Source organism: Ostrea edulis, chromosome 10 (genome assembly GCF_947568905.1).
Source record: "Ostrea edulis chromosome 10, xbOstEdul1.1, whole genome shotgun sequence".
Lineage (NCBI taxonomy): Eukaryota > Metazoa > Mollusca > Bivalvia > Ostreida > Ostreidae > Ostrea > Ostrea edulis.
In genome coordinates this window covers 48,966,538-48,989,042 of record NC_079173.1, presented here as the reverse complement: position 1 = coordinate 48,989,042, position 22,505 = coordinate 48,966,538, and the positions used below count along the sequence as shown (strand labels likewise).

Sequence of the window (22,505 nt, the reverse complement as noted above, 5' to 3'; positions counted from 1 at the left end):
AACCAACCAGAGTGAGGCTTCGATGTCAAGTTCCGGGGATGTGTCCTTGTCAGATGTAGGTCATTCCAGATCAGGTCTAACTAATCATTTATCACACTTTGTTGATTACAATTACATTATTAATGATATTAATCTTTGTTAATTATGTCTGAATGTGAGTGAAAAATTACATTATTAATCATATCATGTCTTTGTTAATTACAATCATACATTAATTATAACTGTATCTTTGTTAATTACAATTACATTATAATTCATATCATATCTTTGTTAATTACAATCATACATTAATTATAACTGTGTCTTTGTTAATTACAATTACATTATTAATCATATGATATCTTTGTTAATTACAATCATACATTAATTATAACTGTGTCTTTGTTAATTACAATTACATTATTAATCATATCAGATCTTTGTTAATTACAATCATACATTAATTATAACTGTGTTTTTGTTAATTACAATTACATTATTAATCATATCATATCTTTGTTAATTACAATCATACATTAATTATAACTGTGTCTTTGTTAATTACAATTACATTATTAATCATATCATATCTTTGTTAAGTACAATCATACATTAATTATAACTGTGTCTTTGTTAATTACAATCATACATTAATTATAACTGTGTCTTTGTTAATTACAATTGCATTATTAATCATAACAGATCTTTGTTAATTACAATCATACATTAATTATAACTGTGTCTTTGTTAATTACAATTACATTATTAATCATATCAGATCTTTGTTAAGTACAATCATACATTAATTATAACTGTGTCTTTGTTAATTACAATTACATTATTAATCATATCAGATCTTTGTTAATTACAATCATACATTAATTATAACTGTGTCTTTGTTAATTACAATTACATTATTAATCATATCAGATCTTTGTTAATTACAATCATACATTAATTATAACTGTGTCTTTGTTAATTACAATTGCATTATTAATCATATCAGATCTTTGTTAATTACAATCATACATTAATTATAACTGTGTCTTTGTTAATTACAATTACATTATTAATCATATCAGATCTTTGTTAATTACAATCATACATTAATTATAACTGTGTCTTTGTTAATTACAATTGCATTATTAATCATATCAGATCTTTGTTAATTACAATCATACATTAATTATAACTGTGTCTTTGTTAATTACAATTGCATTATTAATCATAACAGATCTTTGTTAATTACAATCATACATTAATTATAACTGTGTCTTTGTTAATTACAATTGCATTATTAATCATATCATATCTTTGTTAAGTACAATCATACATTAATTATAACTGTATCTTTGTTAATTACAATTACATTATTAATCATATCATATCTTTGTTAATTATAATTACATTATTAATCATATCATATCTTTGTTAATTACAATCATACATTAATTATAACTGTGTCTTTGTTAATTACAATTACATTATTAATCATAACAGATCTTTGTTAATTACAATCATACATTAATTATAACTGTGTCTTTGTTAATTACAATCATACATTAATTATAACTGTGTCTTTGTTAATTACAATTACATTATTAATCATATCATATATTTGTTAATTACAATCATACATTAATTATAACTGTGTCTTTGTTAATTACAATTACATTATTAATCATATCATATCTTTGTTAATTATAATTACATTATTAATCATATCATATCTTTGTTAATTACAATTACATTATTAATCATAACAGATCTTTGTTAATTACAATCATACATTAATTATAACTGTGTCTTTGTTAATTACAATTACATTATTAATCATAACAGATCTTTGTTAAGTACAATCATACATTAATTATAACTGTGTCTTTGTTAATTACAATTACATTATTAATCATATGATATCTTTGTTAATTACAATCATACATTAATTATAACTGTGTCTTTGTTAATTACAATTACATTATTAATCATACCATATCTTTGTTAAGTACAATCATATTAATCATATCATATCTTTGTTGATTACAATCATACATTAATTATAACTGTGTCTTTGTTAATTACAATTACATTATTAATCATATCAGATCTTTGTTAATTACAATCATACATTAATTATAACTGTGTCTTTGTTAATTACAATTACATTATTAATCATATCAGATCTTTGTTAATTACAATTACATTATTAATCATATCATATCTTTGTTAATTACAATCATACATTAATTATAACTGTGTCTTTGTTAATTACAATTACATTATTAATCATATCATATCTTTGTTAATTACAATCATACATTAATTATAACTGTGTCTTTGTTAATTACAATTACATTATTAAGAGGCTGTCTACGATAGAACCATGCAAATGGTTATTGATGGACATGTGTCAGAATTTCATGAAACTTGGTATATATCCTTTAGATAACATAACTTGAACGTAAAATAATTATTTTCATTCCACTCGATCGGTAACCATGGAAACGAGAGACACTTGGTTTTTCCCCATTTCTATATTTAGATCTATTGAAAAAAATCAGACAATGTACTTTCTTTTTGGTTTATTGCAAAACCCATGTCTTGCAATTTAATAATACCTATTTCATGATATTGCAGAGACAAATAGGAATTAATAACACATAAGCAATCAAAATTTAATACACAGTGCAATAAAATATCAAAATTTCAAAATGAAGGAAATGCTGAAATTTTACCTAATTTCACCTATTTGCACTGAAACAGGTATAGTTGCCCAAGAAACGCTTCAATAGACATCATATTTGATACATGTGTAGAACCTATCAATTTCTAATGCATGTTAAAGGGAATTTGGTTGCAAATGAAATTTAGTGGTATATTGGGGGTGGGGGGGGTGGGTGGGGGGGATTTATGCAAGAAAAAAAAAGGGGGGGGGGTGATAATGTCGGTTTTGTAGAGTTTAAATCTTCAGATAACGTAATAATATCATTGCACATGTCATGCATAAGCATTAATGAAGGGTAAAAATTATTGTTTGTTGTACTTTGACCCAATATTGGAGGGAGAGGGGTTATTTTGAAAACATCTTCCACCATTACCTTCCACCAATAAATAGTACATTTATTGTAGCCATGTACAAGAATCGTGTATTCAAAGCGTTTTTGCTTTCTATCAAATTCAGCAGGCAATTACAACATATGATATATCTCTCATGTTTTAAATTCACTCTGCATATGTAGTTTTATTGTAAGTAAAGCCATAAAGGATGGGGGGAGGGGGGGGGGGGTGATATTACACTGTAAGTCAGGTAATGTAAAAAAAAATTCATGAACATCACATACAAGATCATGAAAGACACATTCATTATAAACATAGAGATTTAATCATTGCAATTCTTTTTTTTTTTTTTCTTCTTCTTCTTTTTTGTTGTAACTTTCAACTGAAACTATTGGCAAAACTATCCCATAGAAGAACATTCAATTTTTCTGTACATTTATACCAAAAAAAAAAAAAAAAAAAAAATTAAAGCACAAGTGTGAGTTTTAGGAAATCTGACATCTAGAAAATCCTGAGAGATGTAAAATAACCTCCAAGCAGTGACTAAAAAATTAAAACAGTTTTCCTTAACCACTTATGAGTTCAGTCATAGATAATATATATTGGATAATAATTGGTTACATTCAATTGCAACAATATCACTGATGACATTCTGGAGGTCTTTGTCATTTTCTGGACCCTCCCCATTTTTCACCATGTCAATACAAGGAAAGTAATTGTTTGGTTCCTTGGAAAGCAGGGGTATGACTGTCTTACTTCAGAAACATCTGCAAAATAACAAAACAATTCTTATTATTGCATGAGTTTGCCTATTGTCAGGACCCCGGACCCCCCCCCCCCCCCCCCCCCCCCCCCCCCCTTGGTCATATTAGCATCAGACATATTAGCATCACATGTGTTTTGAACGTTAAATAACCAGAAAAGTTATTATAATATGTAGAGGTTTTATGGCTACGTTTAACCATAAATTACAATTTCAGCAGCTCACCTTTGGTATTAAAATCCTCCTTGCAATTTGTTCACTGTTTTTATTGCACAATAATATGCATCTCTTTTAATCATTAAATTTGAATTTAGAGACCGAGATAAAGATTTTCATTTTATTGTGAGAATTTTCTTTTTCAAATGGGTATGCACTGATATACTCTTTGTGATCTAATAAAATTTTAAATTTGATAATTAATTGATTTATAGATGGTGTTTCTTTTTCTAGTGTTCTCATAAAAAACAATATTTCATGGGTCAAGTTGTCTAAACAATGGGTGAGTTGTCTAACCAAGGTGTTAAGTTGCCTAAACATGGCTTGCCTGAAACATAAAACTGAAAGTAACACAAGATGTGAAACACTAATGGCAACAAAAAACTATAAACAAGGTCCAAAATTTTGATTTGAAAAGAGGTCTTGTCACAAGGATTGTTAATATGAAATATGACAGCCTATCATTCACCCAGTTTTAAATTTGGTCCAAATTCCAAATTTAAGGTCACAAGGTCAAAAACTTTAGCACAAAAAGTAACTTGACTTGTAACCCATTGATATAAATGCAGGTGTATAAATTTTCAAATCAATAGTTGCAGACACATTGCCAAAAAAGTCATGAAAACTGTTAATGCACAGATGTATAGACAGGCTGAGGCCTGAGGCCAGATAAAATAATGTGTGGTTCTGGTTACACTCCCTTGAAAAATATGGTAGGTAGGTAGGTATTTTATTTCATTTTTTTAAAATTTACTTTTTTAATGATAGATTTTAGATGGAAACACAATTTTCTTTTACTTTCACTTCTTTTCATTTACCATTTATATATATACCTATCAAAATTGGTAGGGATCACCCTAGTTTTGACAATTCTTATATATTTATTTCAAATAAAAAAATAAATACAGGGGGAAAAAATCAGTGCAATTGTCAAAATTATGTTTTTTGAACATGAAAGTAGGAATGATATTTCAACTAGAGTACTGTTTTCAAGCCCTTCCAAGTTTTTAAATCTATTCAACATTTCAAAAATAAGGAGGGTAATCGCTTATTATATTCAAGCAACCTGAGATTTGCACTATTGTTTATGTAAGCACTCTTTAGTTTACTTCTAAATCACTTTCTGTCTAATGTTAGATGACTTGTAATAAGTGTTTACAGTTTAGCATTTTAGTGGTATCTATATATTGGCTGAAGGAAAACAGGTCAAAAACCTATATATATATATATATATATATATATATATATATATATTGTGGTATATACTATACAATCTTGAAAAAAGGTGTGCATTATATTCGGCAAAATACGGTATCTGATTTTGGAAATGGTCAAAAAATGTTTAGGGTTGGGGGTAAAAACTAGGGACGGTCGGGTAACCGGAACCACACATATTCTTTAATTTGGCCTGTTCACTGTAGGGCTCTTGACTATAGGCAGGGTTTTAATTAAAACAAATATCTTATATACTCTTAAGTTTAATATTTTTTTTATTTGTCTGCAGAGATATTTATACAAGACTACATATACATATGGTATATGCTACATCTATAATGTGAACTTGTTGTCTTACATAAAACAAAATTTTATTTATCGAAATCACAGGAAATTTTCTAAGTGATTAGAAGCATTTCACATTACCTAAACCTGCATTTATTATTAAGTGTGTAATAAACATGATACAATGTAAATAACAGAATAATTAATAAAATCTTACTTCTTTCTGATTTTCAATTCATTAATCACAGATCTCACAAATATCTCCATAGACTCATACATAAATATTTAATGACATTTGATTTTATTTAAAATTATCTTGATTCCAATATGCACTGCTAAATAAATTTTCTGTTTATAGAACCAAAAAAAACCTAGTAGTTAAACTACAGTTACATTAATATTAATGCACACCCCCTCCCTTCAATCAATTCTATTATCGTTTTCTTTAAAAGTTAAAAAAAATGTCTAAAAACTACAATATAAATTGCTCTTACATTCTCCAGAAAAATCCTGGACCTGAATTTTACTTTATTTGTTTGATTTAATTCAGTTTCCATCCATAATTCTATCAACTTATATGTTAGTTGTTAACCTAGAGGGTGTCACTTAAATTCCTATTAGATTTTATTCAGACATTTGTTTGCATCATACCTTTCAACTCTTTCTTTACATCTGTCTTAATATGGACACAATTTTTGTGTTTCTCAATGCATTGTCTTGTCTGCAAACACCAAACACATATATTTCATTATATTTCCTAAATATATTGTAACAGTATTTTAATCTAGAAAATTGTGCATTCAGCAAATTGATATCTTAAAAATTTCAAATAGAAAAATAGAAGTAAAATTTTATAGATTTCATCTATGAGTATTTATGCATAAGTGCATATTTCAATATCTGTTAGTGCAGGAAGATATAAAAACAATTTAACTTACCAGAATCAATGGAACATGTGTTGTCAGCTTGAGTAATGTGGCAGATATATCGACTTTGGAGTCACGGAGTCATCCCCCCCCCCCCCCCCCCCTTTCACATCTGAGTTAGATTTGTCATGTAATGGGTGACAACATGTTGTTCTTTATTCAAAATCAATGTCCATGATTGGCATAGGCATGATGATGTCTGTTAAGTCTAGATCATAGTTAATGCACACCAGCTGTGCAGTGCAGTGAACAAAGATTCTGGAATTCACACAATTTCGGATGGACATTTAAAAATCTCAATTGTGCTGAAGTATACTTCTTGCAATCCTGATGTAAATAAACACCCTCTTTCCTTGAAATTTTCACCAAGGCTATAAATTCATCTTCCATCACTTTCCACCAATTCCATGTTGTTGTCATCTGCCTTATGAATCATTTTTCCTTACCTTCTTCCCATGAGAGTTCCACAAAGGGAGATAATTTTTTGATAAAATTTCCGAATTTCATACCCCAAATAAATGACTTTCTATTTATTTGCAACCAAATTCCCGTTTAGTAGTGATAATTTATGCATAATTCTGTGTTTTAAACCACGAAACTATTTATTTTAAGCGTTTCTTGGGGTTTTATGACTCACTAAAAATAGCATTCAATTTGAAAGTTACATAATCTTACTAGTTCAAACACTATACGACTTAAATCTGGAGAATGAATTTTAAAGTTATGTTCACCAATTCAAAGGTACCGTTCAAATAGACTATGCGGAACTGAAATTATATGTGATTATTCTGCTTTTGATATTCTAATGACTAGCTGAAAATACACCATTTTTGCGTGAAATTGATGTGTATATTGTGCTAAAAATAGAACGGCCCATTAGGTGTTAGTTCGGGAGGTACTCATCGATTTTGCCACAAAATATGATATAACTAGTAAAATACTTCTGAACTATCATAAAAAGGTATGAAAATTTGACAACACCTTCCATAATATTTTTTTGGTTTTGCATGGTTCTATCGTAGACAGCCTCTTAATCATATCAGATCTTTGTTAATTACAATCATACATTAATTATAACTGTATCTTTGTTAATTACAATCATACAGTAAGTATAATTGTATTTTTGTTAATTATGGTAATTATAATTGTACATTGCAGAGTGACCCTGGCACCACAGACACAGAACGTGACGTAAGTGATTAATATCCTTCTAACGAGTTAATATCCACCTAACGAGTTATTATCCACCTAATGAGTTAATATCCACCCAATGAGTTATTATCCTCCTAACAAGTTAATATCCACCTACCGAGTTAATATCCACCTAACGAGTTATAATCCACCTTATGAGTTATTATCTAACTAACAAGTTATCACCTAACGAGTTATTATCCACCTAAAATTTTATTATCCACCTAACGAGTTAATATCCACCTGACGAGTTAATATCCACCTAACGAGTTATTATCCACCTAACGAGTTAATATCCACATAACGAGTTAATATCCACATAACAAGCTATTATCCACCTAATGAGTTAATATCCACCTAACGAGTTAATATCCACCTAACGAGTTAATATCCACCTAACGAGTTAATATCCACCTAACGAGTTAATATCCACCTAACGAGCTATTATCCACCTAATGAGTTAATATCCACCTAACGAGTTGATGAATTTTGTAGTGTGATCAGGGGTATTAATTTTGGAATGTGAAGTCCGGGGCTTATTATTGTTTTACTTTTGAGTGTGGTCAGATTTTGTTTTAGGACACTCGGACCTTGTTGAAGACACGGTCAGCGCTCTACACAGCATACTCCAGGATAGAGGAGCTGGAGGAAAGCCTGACCGGGAAACAGCTGGCTCTGGACAAGGTCATCTCAGAAAATGACCAGTTACAGCGAAAACTACAGGAGTCTAAGGTGAAACAAACAGTCTACAGAGCATTGCTTTCATATCTCTATAACAGCCTACAGAGCATTGCTTTCATATCTCTATAAAACAAACAGTCTACAGAGCATTGCTTTCATATCTCTATATAACAGTCTACAGAGCATTGCTTTCATATCTCTATATAACAAACAGTCTACAGAACATTGCTTTCATATCTCTATAAAACAAACAGTCTACAGAGCATTGCTTTCATATCTCTATAAAACAGCTTACAGGGCATTGCTTTCATATCTCTATAAAACAGTCTACAGGGCATTGCTTTCATATCTCTATAAAACAAAGAGCCTACAGAGCATTGCTTTCATATCTATATAAAACAAAGAGCCTACAGAGCATTGCTTTCATGTCTCTATAAAACACACAGCCTACAGAGCATTGCTTTCATATCCCTATAAAACAAACAGTCTACAGGGCATTGTTTTCATATCTATATAAAACAAACAGTCTACAGAGCATTGCTTTCATATCTCTATATAACAAACAGTCTACAGAGCATTGCTTTCATATCTCTATAAAACAGACTACAGGGCATTGCTTTCATATCTCTATAAAACAGTCTACAGGGCATTGCTTTCATATCTCTATAAAACAAAGAGCCTACAGAGCATTGCTTTCATATCTATATAAAACAAAGAGCCTGCAGAGCATTGCTTTCATGTCTCTATAAAACAAACAGCCTACAGAGCATTGCTTTCATATCTCTATAAAACAAACAGTCTACAGGGCATTGCTTTCATATCTCTATAAAACAAAGAGCCTACAGAGCATTGCTTTCATGTCTCTATAAAACAAACAGCCTACAGGGCATTGCTTTCATATCTCTATAAAACAGTCTACAGAGAATTGCTTTCATATCCCTATAAAACAAACAGCCTAGAGAGTAGTGGTGTTCCAATCATCGATTATAATCGAAAATCAGTCGATTGTTGGCAAATTCTAAGTGCTCGATTATGAAAATTTTATTCCAATTAATCGGATTTTAGCTCACCTGAGCTGAAAGCTCAAGTGAGCTTTTCTGATCACCCGTATTCCGGCCTCTGTCCGTCCGTCTGTCCGTCTGTAAACTTTTCACATTTTCAACTTCTTCTCAACAACCACTGGGCCAATTTCAAGCAACGTTGGCACAAAACATCCTTAGGTAAAGGGAATTCTAAATTGTTAAAATAAAGGGCCAGGCCACCTTCCAAGGGGAGATAATCAAGAAAAGGTAAAAATACGGTAGGGTCATTAAAAAATCTTCTTCTCAAGAACCACTGGGCCAGAAAAGATGAAATTTATACATAACCTTTATTAGGTAGTGCAGATTGTAAATTGTTTAAATCATGGCCCCCGGGGGTCAGATGGGGCCACAATAGGGGATCAAAGTTTTACATACAAATGTATAGGGAAAATCTTTAAAAATCTTCTTCTCAAGAACCACTGAGCCAGAAAAGCTGAGATTTATATGAAAGCTTCCTTATATAATGCAGATTCTAAATTGTTAAAATCATGGCCCTGGGGGTCGGATGGGGCCACAATAGGGGATCAAAGTTTTACATACAAATATATAAGGAAAATCTTTAAAAATCTTCTTCTCAAGAACCACTGAGCCAGAAAAGCTGAGATTTATATGAAAGCTTCCTTATATAATGCAGATTCTAAATTGTTAAAATCATGGCCCTGGGGGTCGGATGGGGCCACAATAGGGGATCAAAGTTTTAGATACAAATATATAGGGAAAATCTTTAAAAATCTTCTTCTCAAGAACCACTGAGGCAGAAAAGCTGAGATTTATATGAAAGCTTCCTTATATAATGCAGATTCTAAATTGTTAAAATCATGGCCCCCGGGGGTCGGATGGGGCCACAATAGGGGATCAAAGTTTTACATACAAATGTATAGGGAAAATCTTGATCTTCTTCTCAAGAACCACTGAGCCAGAAAAGCTGAGATTTATATGAAAGCTTCCTTATATAATGCAGATTCTAAATTGTTAAAATCATGGCCCCCGGGGGTCGGATGGGGCCACAATAGGGGATCAAAGTTTTACATACAAATATACAGTGAAACTTCTCCAAACCGGCCCCTCAGAAAACCGGTTCTCCCTGAATATCGGCCGATTTTCAAAGTCCCGGCAGAAACCTTAATATTTCCTTACAAAGAATGTCTCACAAAACCGGCCACCCCTGAAAACCAGACATCAGCCACTTTTTAAAGTACAATTGTTAACAAACATGTGTAATTTACCCTTATAATACTGGCCACTATTTGAAGACTAGAAAATTTTGGCCAGAGGGGTGATTAAGACTGGCCAGGTGTGAAAAATGACTGATCTACTGGCCAGGTGGGAAATTATGGACTGGAGGTGTGAAAAACACAAGTGGCCTCTATAAGTTCTTTAGTTTACCTGTGCTGTCCAAGGTGCTAATTGGTGCTTATCTAATCCAAGTGACCCTTTCAAATTTCAGTAGGAGATGTTATAAACAGATATGCACATATTGAATGACTACAATCAATACGCCATATTGTTGCACCATGGATATAAGCAGTAGTTAATAAACAACAAACCCATGACTGTTAATGATAATTTTCAATCGATAAATAATTTTTTGGAGGTTTCCATAGACTTAAAATTCCTAAGAAACATCACAATTAAAATTATATTTTTACTACTCTACTTTTCAAAAACGTCAAAACAAATTTGTTAACGATATAAGCAATGGACGTAAACAGAGTTTTTAAAGGTAAGAGGAATTCCAATAATAGGCCTCTGTGTTTTCTTTATGTATCCTGCTATAAATTTTAAGTTAAAATTAGATGATTGCAGCAAGACTATTTCTGGTAATAATTACCTGTAGGTACAAGCGGTCTAGTTTGATCTCCATCGATAATTGATCATAGATCCCCATATCAAAGTGAGCAGTACCTACTCTGTGTATTAATTGCAGCAATCAAATGGCTATGTGTTTGTTTTGTTTATTAAAACATAAGCCGAAATTCTACATAAATGCTGCTAGTCTACAGATTTCTATACATATATCAAATGCAGTTCTATTTAAACGGAATGTTTTCCATTATTTATGCATGTCAATGAAAAATGTTTATTCATGTTTGATTAGTTTTAGTGCTATAAATTGAAAATAAACATGTTAGTAAATTATTTTATTTTATTTCCAATAGAGAAATAATAGTCCTTGAACACCATATTATATGGTTTGTGGTATGTCAATGAAATATCTAATAAAAATTGAGCTGAAATGTCTCTAAATGCTAAATTCTCGGTATACCGGCCACCCCTCTAAACCGGCCATTTTTTTTCGGTCCGACAGCTGGCCGGTTTAGAGAAGTTTCACTGTATAAGGAAAATCTTTAAAAATCTTCTTCCCAGAACCACTGAGCCAGAAAAGCTGAGATTTATATGAAAGCTTCCTTATATAATGCAGATTCTAAATTGTTAAAATCATGGCCCCCGGGGGTCGGATGGGGCCACAATAGGGGATCAAAGTTTTACATACAAATATATAAAGAAAATCTTTAAAAATCTTCTTCTCAAGAACCACTGAGCCAGAAAAGCTGAGATTTATATGAAAGCTTCCTTATATAATGCAGATTCTAAATTGTTAAAATCATGGCCTCGGGGGTCGGATGGGGCCACAATAGGGGATCAAAGTTTTACATACAAATATATAGGGAAAATCTTTAAAAATCTTCTTCTCAAGAACCACTGAGCCAGAAAAGCTGAGATTTATATGAAAGCTTCCTTATATAATGCAGATTCTAAATTGTTAAAATCATGGCCCCCGGGGGTCGGATGGGGCCACAATAGGAGATCAAAGTTTTACATACAAATATATAAGGAAAATCTTTAAAAATTTTCTTCCCAGAACCACTGAGCCAGAAAAGCTGAGATTTATATGAAAGCTTCCTTATATAATGCAGATTCTAAATTGTTAAAATCATGGCCCCCGGGGGTCGGATGGGGCCACAATAGGAGATCAAAGTTTTACATACAAATATATAAGGAAAATCTTTAAAAATTTTCTTCCCAGAACCACTGAGCCAGAAAAGCTGAGATTTATATGAAAGCTTCCTTATATAATGCAGATTCTAAATTGTTAAAATCATGGCCCCCGGGGGTCGGATGGGGCCACAATAGGAGATCAAAGTTTTACATACAAATATATAAGGAAAATCTTTAAAAATCTTCTTCCCAGAACCACTGAGCCAGAAAAGCTGAGATTTATATGAAAGCTTCCTTATATAATGCAGATTCTAAATTGTTAAAATCATGGCCCCTGGGGGTCGGATGGGGCCACAATAGGGGATCAAAGTTTTACATACAAATATATAGGAAAAATCTTTAAAAATCTTCTTCTCAAGAACCACTGAGCCAGAAAAGCTGAGATTTATATGAAAGCTTTCTTTTCTGATACAGTGCAGATTCAGGTTTGTTAAAATCATGGCCCCCTGGGGTAGGATGGGGCCACAATAGGGGATCAAAGTTTTAGATACAAATATATAGGGAAAATCTTTAAAAATCTTCTTCTCAAGAACCATTGGGCCAAAGAAGTTCACATTTACATGAAAGCTTTCTGACATAGTGTAGATTCAAGTTTGCAAAAACCATGGCCTCCAGGGGTAGGTTTGGGGCCATAATAGGGACTACGGTTTTACATGCAAATAGATATGGAAAATCTTCTGATATGGAGCAAGGTGACTCAGGTGAGCGATGTGGCCCATGGTAACCTAAAAGTTTTGTTTATCGTAATGGCGGCGCACTCGAAAGCGAAAGTACCCATACACGGGGAATAAAGCATGTTCGCTTGGCCAGATACTGAGATAGACGTACTTTGATTCAGGCATATAAACGAAGGACTGTTATCAAAGAGAATCTTGATACTAGCAAAGCCATGTGGGAATTACGCAGATAAAAACCGCTTTCAAAGGCCATTGTTACTTTGCACGTGCGTATCGTGTTTTCAGTTGGTGGCAATAGATCTGTTTTATTTTTGTTTTTAATAAAATGAATTTCTTTTCTTATTTTGCTTTGCTGAACATTAATAATATTTTAATTAAGCCGGATCATCGTCAGTTGATGACATGTAACTTTGATATACGGGGATATAACTGAAGCAACGATATCCGTTTTTGGCGACTTTTATATATATGTAATTAAAAGAATTACAAATACACACAGAAAATATTCACTTACACTCTCAGCCATAGAACAACAAATATAAACGTAGAAAATAATTTATTTACACTTTTTCAGTAGTTAAATTACTTCTATTAGTATAGAATATCTTTATGTCCGATTATCATCGATAATTAGTTAGTTACAATAAACCAATCATCGATTATGAAATTCTCACCGATTCCCATCACTACTAGAGAGCATTGTTTTCATATCTCTATAATCACGTCAGTTTTGCAACGGTTGAATGAGTAATCACGTCAGTTTTGTTACGGTTGAGCGAGTATTCAGGTTGTCACTTTTGTTACAGTTGACTGACATGGATTCTGCCTTGAGGAAGAGAGAGGACCTGATAGTCCAGTTGTCTTCTGCTCTACAGACCGTGACCAGCCAACCACCGAGTGATGTCATAGCTGTGGAATTGACACAGGAAGTGCAGAATCTGAAGGCTCAACTTGTAAATGTATGTTGTAGAAATTTAATTTTCTGAATTCTGCGATTCATGTAGACTATCACTTCTAAACGTACATCATAGAAATTTAATTTTTAAATGACTTGTGTGGATCAGTCTGTAGTGTGGATCACTGTGTAGTGTGTATCATTGTGTAGTGTAGTGTGGATCACTGTGTAGTGTGGGTCACTGTGTAGTGTGTATCACTGTGTAGTGTAGTGTGGATGACTGTGTAGTGTAGTGTGGATCACTATGTAGTGTGGATCACTGTGTAGTGTGGATCACTGTGTAGTGTGGATCACTGTGTAGTGTGGATCACTGTGTAGTGTGGATCACTGTGTAGTGTGGGTCACTTTGTAGTGTGGATCACTGTGTAGTGTAGTGTGGATCACTGTGTAGTGTAGTATGGATCATTGTGTAGTGTGGGTCACTGTGTAGTGTGGATCACTGTGTAGTGTGGATCACTGTGTAGTGTGGGTCACTGTGTAGTGTGTATCACTGTGTAGTGTAGTGTGGATGACTGTGTAGTGTAGTGTGGATCACTGTGTAGTGTGGATCACTGTGTAATGTGGATCACTGTGTAGTGTGGGTCACTTTGTAGTGTGGATCACTGTGTAGTGTAGTGTGGATCACTGTGTAGTGTAGTGTGGATCATTGTGTAGTGTGGGTCACTGTGTAGTGTGGATCACTGTGTAGTGTGGATCACTGTGTAGTGTAGTGTGGATCATTGTGTAGTGTGGGTCACTGTGTAGTGTGGATCACTGTGTAGTGTGGATCACTGTGTAGTGTGAGTCACTGTGTAGTGTAGTGTGGATCACTGTGTAGTATGGGTCACTGTGTAGTGTGGATCACTGTGTAGTGTGGATCACTGTGTAGTGTGGGTCACTGTGTAGTGTAGTGTGGATCACTGTGTAGTGTGGATCATTGTGTAGTGTGGATCACTGTGTAGTGTGGGTCACTGTGTAGTGTAGTGTGGATCACTGTGTAGTGTGGATCACTGTGTAGTGTGGATCACTGTGTAGTGTGGATCACTGTGTTGTGTGGATCCCTGTGTAGTGTGGGTCACTGTGTAGTGTGGATCACTGTAGTGTGGATTACTGTGTAGTGTGGGTCACTGTGTAGTGTGGATTACTGTGTAGTGTGGGTCACTGTGCAGTGTGGATTACTGTGTAGTGTGGGTCACTGTGCAGTGCGGATCACTGTGTAGTGTGGGTCACTGTGTAGTGTGGATCAGTCTGTAGTGTGGATCAGTGTGTAGTGTGGATTACTGTGTAGTGTGGATCACTGTGTAGTGTGGATTACTGGGTAGTGTGGATCACTGTGTAGTGTGGGTCACTGTGTAGTGTGGATTACTGTGTAGTGTGGGTCACTGTGCAGTGCGGATCACTGTGTAGTGTGGGTCACTGTGTAGTGTGGATCAGTCTGTAGTGTGGATTACTGTGTAGTGTGGATCACGGTGTTGTGTGGATCACTGTGTAGTGTGGGTCACTGTGTAGTGTGGATCAGTGTGTAGTGTGGATTACTGTGTAGTGTGGATCACTGTGTAGTGTGGATCACTGTGTAGTGTGGATTACTGTGTAGTGTGGGTCACTGTGTAGTGTGGATCACTGTGTAGTGTGGGTCACTGTGCAGTGCGGATCACTGTGTAGTGTGGGTCACTGTGTAGTGTGGATCAGTGTGTAGTGTGGATCAGTGTGTAGTGTGGATCACTGTGTAGTGTGGATTACTGTGTAGTGTGGATCACTGTGTAGTGTGGATTACTGTGTAGTGTGGGTCACTGTGCAGTGCGGATCACTGTGTAGTGTGGGTCACTGTGTAGTGTGGATCAGTCTGTAGTGTGGATCAGTGTGTAGTGTGGATCACTGTGTAGTGTGGATCACTGTGTAGTGTGGGTCACTGTGCAGTGCGGATCACTGTGTAGTGTGGGTCACTGTGTAGTGTGGATCAGTCTGTAGTGTGGATCAGTGTGTAGTGTGGATTACTGTGTAGTGTGGATCACTGTGTATTGTGGATCACTGTGTAGTGTGGATTACTGTGTAGTGTGGATCACTGTGTAGTGTGGATCACTGTGTAGTGTGGATCACTGTGTAGTGTGGATTACTGTAGTGTGGATCACTGTGTAGTGTGGATCACTGTGTAGTGTGGATCACTGTGTAGTGTGGATTACTGTAGTGTGGATCAGTGTGTAGTGTGGGTCACTGTGTAGTGTGGATCACTGTATAGTGTGGATCACTGTGTAGTGTGGATCACTGTGTAGTGTGGATTACTGTAGTGTGGATCACTGTGTAGTGTGGGTCACTGTGTAGTGTGGATCACTGTGTAGTGTGGATCACTGTGTAGTGTGGATCAGTGTGTATTGTGGGTCACTGTGTAGTGTGGATCAGTGTGTAGTGTGGATCACTGTGTAGTGTAGTGTGTGTCACTGTGTAGTGTGGATTACTGTAGTGTGGATCACTGTGTAGTGTGGATCACTGTGTAGTGTAGTGTGGATGACTGTGTAGTGTGGATCACTGTGTAGTGTGGATCACTGTGTAGTGTGAGTCACTGTGTAGTGTGAATCACTGTGTAGTGTGGGTCACTGTGTAGTGTGGATCACTGTGTAGTGTGGATCACTGTGTAGTGTGGGTCACTGTGTAGTGTGGGTCACTGTGTAGTGTGGATTACTGTAGTGTGGATCACTGTGTAGTGTGGATCACTGTGTAGTGTGGATCACTGTGTAGTGTGAGTCACTGTGTAGTGTGGATCAGTGTGTAGTGTTCACTGTGTAGTGTAGTGTGGGTCACTGTGTAGTGTGGATTACTGTAGTGTGGATCAGTGTGTAGTGTGGATCACTGTGTAGTGTGGATCACTGTGTAGTGTAGTGTGGATGACTGTGTAGTGTGGATCACTGTGTAGTGTGGATCACTGTGTAGTGTGAGTCACTGTGTAGTGTGAATCACTGTGTAGTGTGGATCACTGTGTAGTGTGGATTACTGTGTAGTGTGGATCACTGTGTAGTGTGGATCACTGTGTAGTGTAGTGTGGATCACTGTGTAGTGTGGATCACTGTGTAGTGTGGATCACTGTGTAGTGTGGATTACTGTGTAGTGTGGATCACTGTGTAGTGTGAATTACTGTGTAGTGTGTATCACTGTGTAGTGTGGATTACTGTGTAGTGTGGATCACTGTGTAGTGTAGTGTGGATCACTGTGTAGTGTGGATCAGTGTGTAGTGTGGATGACTGTGTAGTGTAGTGTGGATGACTGTGTAGTGTAGTGTGGGTCACTGTGTTGTGTGGATTACTGTGTAGTGTGGGTCACTGTGTAGTGTGGATCACTGTGTAGTGTGGATCAGTATGTAGTGTGAGTCACTGTGTAGTGTGGATCACTGTGTAGTGTAGTGTGTTACTGTGTAGTGTGGATCACTGTGTAGTGTGGGTCACTGTAGTGTGGGTCACTGTGTAGTGTGGGTCACTTTGTAGTTTCGATCTTGGAGACTGAGATTAGTCGTGGGGTGTGATAATGACACGAGTCTGTAGAACGAGGTGTAGAGACACCCGAACGCGAAGACCGATGGAAAGATCAAATCTCTGATCAGGGTCGTCAGTAGGAATTTTTCAAGGCAAGTCCTGGACTCACGATTTACAAACAGCTTAAATCCCATGAAAATTTGATGAGTCCTTTGTAAATCAGATTTTTGAGAACAGTAAAATGAGGAGTAATTAGCCTATACTTTCCTCGGTTTCCTTTAGTTTTAAACAAATTGACATACATGGTAAAAACCCAGTACATAATTGTGATATGATTAAATCTAGTGATGAAATGATTGTCGCTGATGATCGATTGTCGGTCGTGTAGAGATCTATGATGCTACTAATCGATTACAAAATAAAAATCGCTGATATCGTTGACCAAAAAGAAATGTTCAGATGTTTTTTTACTGTATGCCAAACCCGATCAAAAACAAACAAAATGGTGGGAGATGTGAAGGACGATATTAACAACGCCATTTAAGTCAGATAAAGGAGTCGAACTCTGGTAAGGCCAATTCAACGTAGTTGATAGATTATCATCCCCACCCGCCCCTCAAAAATTGGCCCGCTGCGATTTCTGGAATATTTTCATGTCCGACTCCGGTATTTACACTTCTTGTTTACATTTCCGGTATAGCAATGTGAAAAACCACGTGAAGAAAATAGATCCATATGGTTTTCTTAAGTTCTTGCATTCTTATAGGTGTAAATCTTGAAGACGTTAGGTTTATTTCTGTTTGAAATTAAAGTTTAACCTGGAATTCATCTGACCAAATAGCATAAATTGATATCCACCTGGCATTAAATGATGCGGATCTGTTGAAAAAAAAATCGTTTGTCTTTAATATTTTTCTCAGAAAAAAATAAAAATAAAATCCTCCCACCCGCCCCATACTTTTTGCTGACCCTGGATGATAATCTACTAATTAAGTTGAATTGGCCAAACTTTCAGACATTGTGATTATAAATAAATTCCATTACTTGATATATTGAAATTCTGATTTATTTACCTGTGATTATAAATAAATTCCATTACTTGATATATTGAAATTCTGATTTATTTACCTGTGAACAAAAGGAACAAAGAAGAATTCAAATGTTTCCATATGTTAAATGATTGTGTTATAATCTATTTTGAGAAAAATCCCACTTAGATGACAATTCTGATTATAATCAATTGTTAATAGATTACATGTGTCCGATCCAATGATCGATTATGGTTTTTGGTCCGATTTCTAATTGAATGTAAGAATTCGCTATTTGGCCTCAGATTAACGACAATTTTTGATAATCGTCTCCTTAGCAATACACTCTCATGTTGACTACCCGACATCAAAATGACAACAAATTTATGTAGTTAGGACATGTTGGATTGATAAAAAATAATTGTGAATGAATGAAATTTCTTGTTTGCCAAATGAATGATCTATATATCGTAACAAACTACGCTACTTTCAATTCTGAAAAAACTGGCCACCAGAAGATGACGCAGTGGATTCAATATTTCGAAATATGAAGAGGAAAATAGAATTCAAAGATAAAAAATATCGTTCAGGATTCTCTGCAGTGTCACAACTTCCCACAGTACTAACTGTTCTCTGGGGATCTGGGTTAGAATGGGTCCTCAGACCCCTTGCTTGTCGTAAGTGGTGACTAAATGTGGTGGCCCTTCGAATGAGACCGCAAAAACTGAGGCCCTTGTCATAGCAAATGTGGCACGATAAAAGATCCTGCTCAAAGGGTGTAAGCATCGAGCATAGGGTTAAATTTTGCAGTCATTTACCGGCAGTGGTGACATCTCCATAAAAAACTCTTTAGGAAGACATTGAACGATTCACAGTCAACCAAATTAGATTCACAGTCAACCAAATTACTAACCAGTCCCAAAGCATCCCACTCGGTGTGCTGTCTTTTACACCATACTTCTTGTCCCCCTGTACATACTCTAAAGGTTGTTTGTTTTATAGGAGTTTCCCCTGGGAAGAATGAACACAATTGCGTGTTTAGCTTTCATGATCGAAAGTAGTCTCTTATCGCTTGTTGTAGCATTGTTTGGGCCTTTGTCATCGCTTGTTATAGTGTTGTTTGAGTCTTTGTCATCGCTTGTTGTAGTGTTGTTTGGGTCTTTGTCATCGCTTGTTGTAGTGTTGTTTGGGTCTTTGTCATCGCTTGTTGTAGTGTTGTTTGGGCCTTTGTCATCGCTTGTTGTAGTGTTGTTTGGTCCTTTGTCATCGCTTGTTGTAGTGTTGTTTGGGTCTTTCTCTCATCGCTTGTTATACCCCCCGCAAGTTGTGGGGGAGGGGGGGGGTATACTGAAATCGGGTTGTCCGTCTGTCTGTCCGTCCGTCCGTCTGTAGACGCAATGGTTTCCGGGCTCTAAAGCATTATCCTTTCCACCTACCGTCACTTGGGGTCAAAAGGTCAAAAGTCAATTGCACTGGACATCGAAGTAGCAATATGGTTTCCGGACTCTAAAGCGTTATCCTTTCCACCTACCGTCACCATATCATACATATGGACTACCCATGGGATGAAGATGTTCCCTATCGATTTTGGGGTCAAAAGGTCAAAGGTCAAGCGCACTGGACATCGAAGTAGCAATATGGTTTCCGGACTCTAAAGCGTTATCCTTTCCACCTACCATCACCATATCATACATATGGACTACCCATGGGATGAAGATGTTCCCTATCGATTTTGGGGTCAAAGGTCACGCGCACTGGACATCGAAGTAGCAATATGGTTTCCGGGCTCTAAAGCGTTATCCTTTCCACCTACCGTCACCATATCATACATATGGACTACCCATGGGATGAAGATGTTCCCTATCGATTTTGGGGTCAAAAGGTCAAAGGTCACGCGCACTGGATATCAAAGTAGCAATATGGTTCGGTTTGTCATGCCATTTGTTTTTTATCCTCAGAAAAGAGGTAGTTTATACCTATTACCAACACTCTTTGGGAGATTGGAGTAAGCGGGGGGTATTCTTAGTGAGCATTGCTCACAGTACCTTTTGTTGTAGCATTGTTTGGGCCTTTATTATCACTTGCTGTAGTGTTGTTTGGGCCTTTGTCATTGCTTGTTGTAGTGTTGTTTGATCCTTTCTGTCATCACGTGTTGTAGTGTTGTTTGGGCCTTTGTCATTGCTTGTTGTAGTGTTGTTTGGGCCTTTGTCATCGCTTGTTGTAGTGTTGTTTGGGTCTTTGTCATCACTTGTTGTAGTCTTGTTTGGGTCTTTGTCATTGCTTGTTGTAGTATTGTTTGGGTCTTTGTCATCGCTTGTTGTAGTGTTGTTTGGTTCTTTGTCATCGCTTGTTGTAGTGTTGTTTTGGTCTTTGTCATTGCTTGTTGTTGTGTTGTTTGGGGCTTTCTGTCATCACTTGTTGTAGTGTTGTTTGGTTCTTTGTCATCGCTTGTTGTAGTGTTGTTTGGGTCTTTGTCATCGCTTGTTGTAGTGTTGTTTGGGGCTTTCTGTCATCGCTTGTTGTAGTGTTGTTTGGGTCTTAGTCATCGCTTGTTGTAGTGTTGTTTATGCCTTTGTCATCGCTTGTTGTTGTGTTGTTTGGGGCTTTCTGTCATCGCTTGTTGTAGTGTTGTTTGGGTCTTTGTCATTGCTTGTTGTAGTGTTGTTTGGGTCTTTGTCATCGCTTGTTGTAGTGTTGTTTGGGCCTTTGTCATCGCTTGTTGTTGTGTTGTTTGGGGCTTTCTGTCATTGCTTGTTGTAGTGTTGTTTGGGGCTTTCTGTCATCGCTTGTTGTAGTGTTGTTTGGGTCTTTGTCATCGCTTGTTGTAGTGTTGTTTGGGTCTTTCTCTCATCGCTTGTTGTATTGTTGTTTGGGTCTTTGTCATCGCTTGTTGTAGTGTTGTTTGGGCCTTTATTATCACTTGTTGTAGTGTTGTTTGGGCCTTTGTCATCGCTTATTGTAGTGTTGTTTGGGCCTTTGTCATCGCTTGTTGTTGTGTTGTTTGGGTCTTTGTCATCACTTGTTGTAGTGTTGTTTGGGTCTTTCTCTCATCGCTTGTTATAGAGTTGTTTGGGGCTTTATTATCACTTGTTGTAGTGTTGTTTGGGCCTTTGTCATTGCTTGTTGTAGTGTTGTTTGATCCTTTCTGTCATCACGTGTTGTAGTGTTGTTTGGGCCTTTGTCATCGCTTGTTGTTGTGTTGTTTGGGCCTTTGTCATCGCTTGTTATAGTGTTGTTTGGGCCTTTGTCATTGCTTGTTGTAGTATTGTTTGGGTCTTTGTCAGCGCTTGTTGTAGTGTTGTTTGGGTCTTTGTCATCGCTTTTTGTAGTGTTGTTTGGGTCTTTGTCATTGCTTGTTGTAGTGTTGTTTGGGCCTTTCTGTTATCACTTGTTGTAACGTTGTTTGGACCTTTGTCATCGCTTGTTATTGTGTTGTTTGGGTCTTTGTCATCGCTTGTTGTAGCGTTGTTTGGGGCTTTCTGTCATCGCTTGTTGTAGTGTTGTTTGGGTCTTTGTCAGCGCTTGTTGTAGTGTTGTTTGGGTCTTTGTCATCGCTTGTTGTAGTGTTGTTTGGGTCTTTGTCATCGCTTGTTGTAGTGTTGTTTGGGTCTTTGTCAGCGCTTGTTGTAGTGTTGTTTGGGTCTTTGTCATCGCTTGTTGTAGTGTTGTTTGGGTCTTTGTCATCGCTTGTTGTAGTGTTGTTTGGGCCTTTGTCATCACGTGTTGTAGTGTTGTTTGGGTCTTTGTCATCGCTTGTTGTAGTGTTGTTTGGGTCTTTGTCATCACTTGTTGTAGTGTTGTTTGGGCCTTTGTCATCACGTGTTGTAGTGTTGTTTGGGTCTTTGTCATCGCTTGTTGTAGTGTTGTTTGGGCCTTTGTCATCGCTTGTTGTAGTATTGTTTGGGTCTTTGTCATCGCTTGTTGTAGCGTTGTTTGGGGCTTTCTGTCATCGCTTGTTGTAGTGTTGTTTGGGTCTTTGTCATCGCTTGTTGTAGTGTTGTTTGGGCCTT

General features: G+C 35.9%; 1 protein-coding gene and 1 long non-coding RNA gene across 4 annotated transcripts in view; one reads left to right on the top strand and one right to left on the bottom strand.

Moving 5' to 3' along the window:
* The first annotated feature begins 6 nt into the window (after positions 1-6).
* LOC125665452 (centromere protein F-like) overlaps positions 7-22,505 on the top strand; it is a 42,468-nt gene continuing 19,969 nt past the window's right edge. Inside the window, exons 1-4 of one of the 2 annotated variants that reach the window (XM_056152493.1) lie at positions 7-55; positions 7,600-7,632; positions 8,212-8,364; positions 13,879-14,025. In XM_056152493.1, coding sequence (XP_056008468.1) covers positions 23-55; positions 7,600-7,632; positions 8,212-8,364; positions 13,879-14,025 — 366 coding nt within the window. In that variant the 5' untranslated portion in view covers positions 7-22. Of the gene's footprint in view, positions 56-7,599; positions 7,633-8,211; positions 8,365-13,878; positions 14,032-22,505 lie in introns of both variants that reach the window. The other variant, XM_056152492.1, reaches the window with a different exon arrangement.
* Positions 2,643-7,385, bottom strand: LOC125666292 (uncharacterized). 2 transcript variants are annotated; one of them, XR_007366643.2, is made up of 3 exons: positions 6,454-6,521; positions 6,167-6,236; positions 2,643-3,803 (listed from the first exon to the last, which is right to left on the bottom strand). It is a non-coding gene; the product is annotated as an uncharacterized LOC125666292 (long non-coding RNA). The 2 variants fall into 2 exon arrangements; XR_007366642.2 differs by having other exon boundaries at positions 6,167-7,385.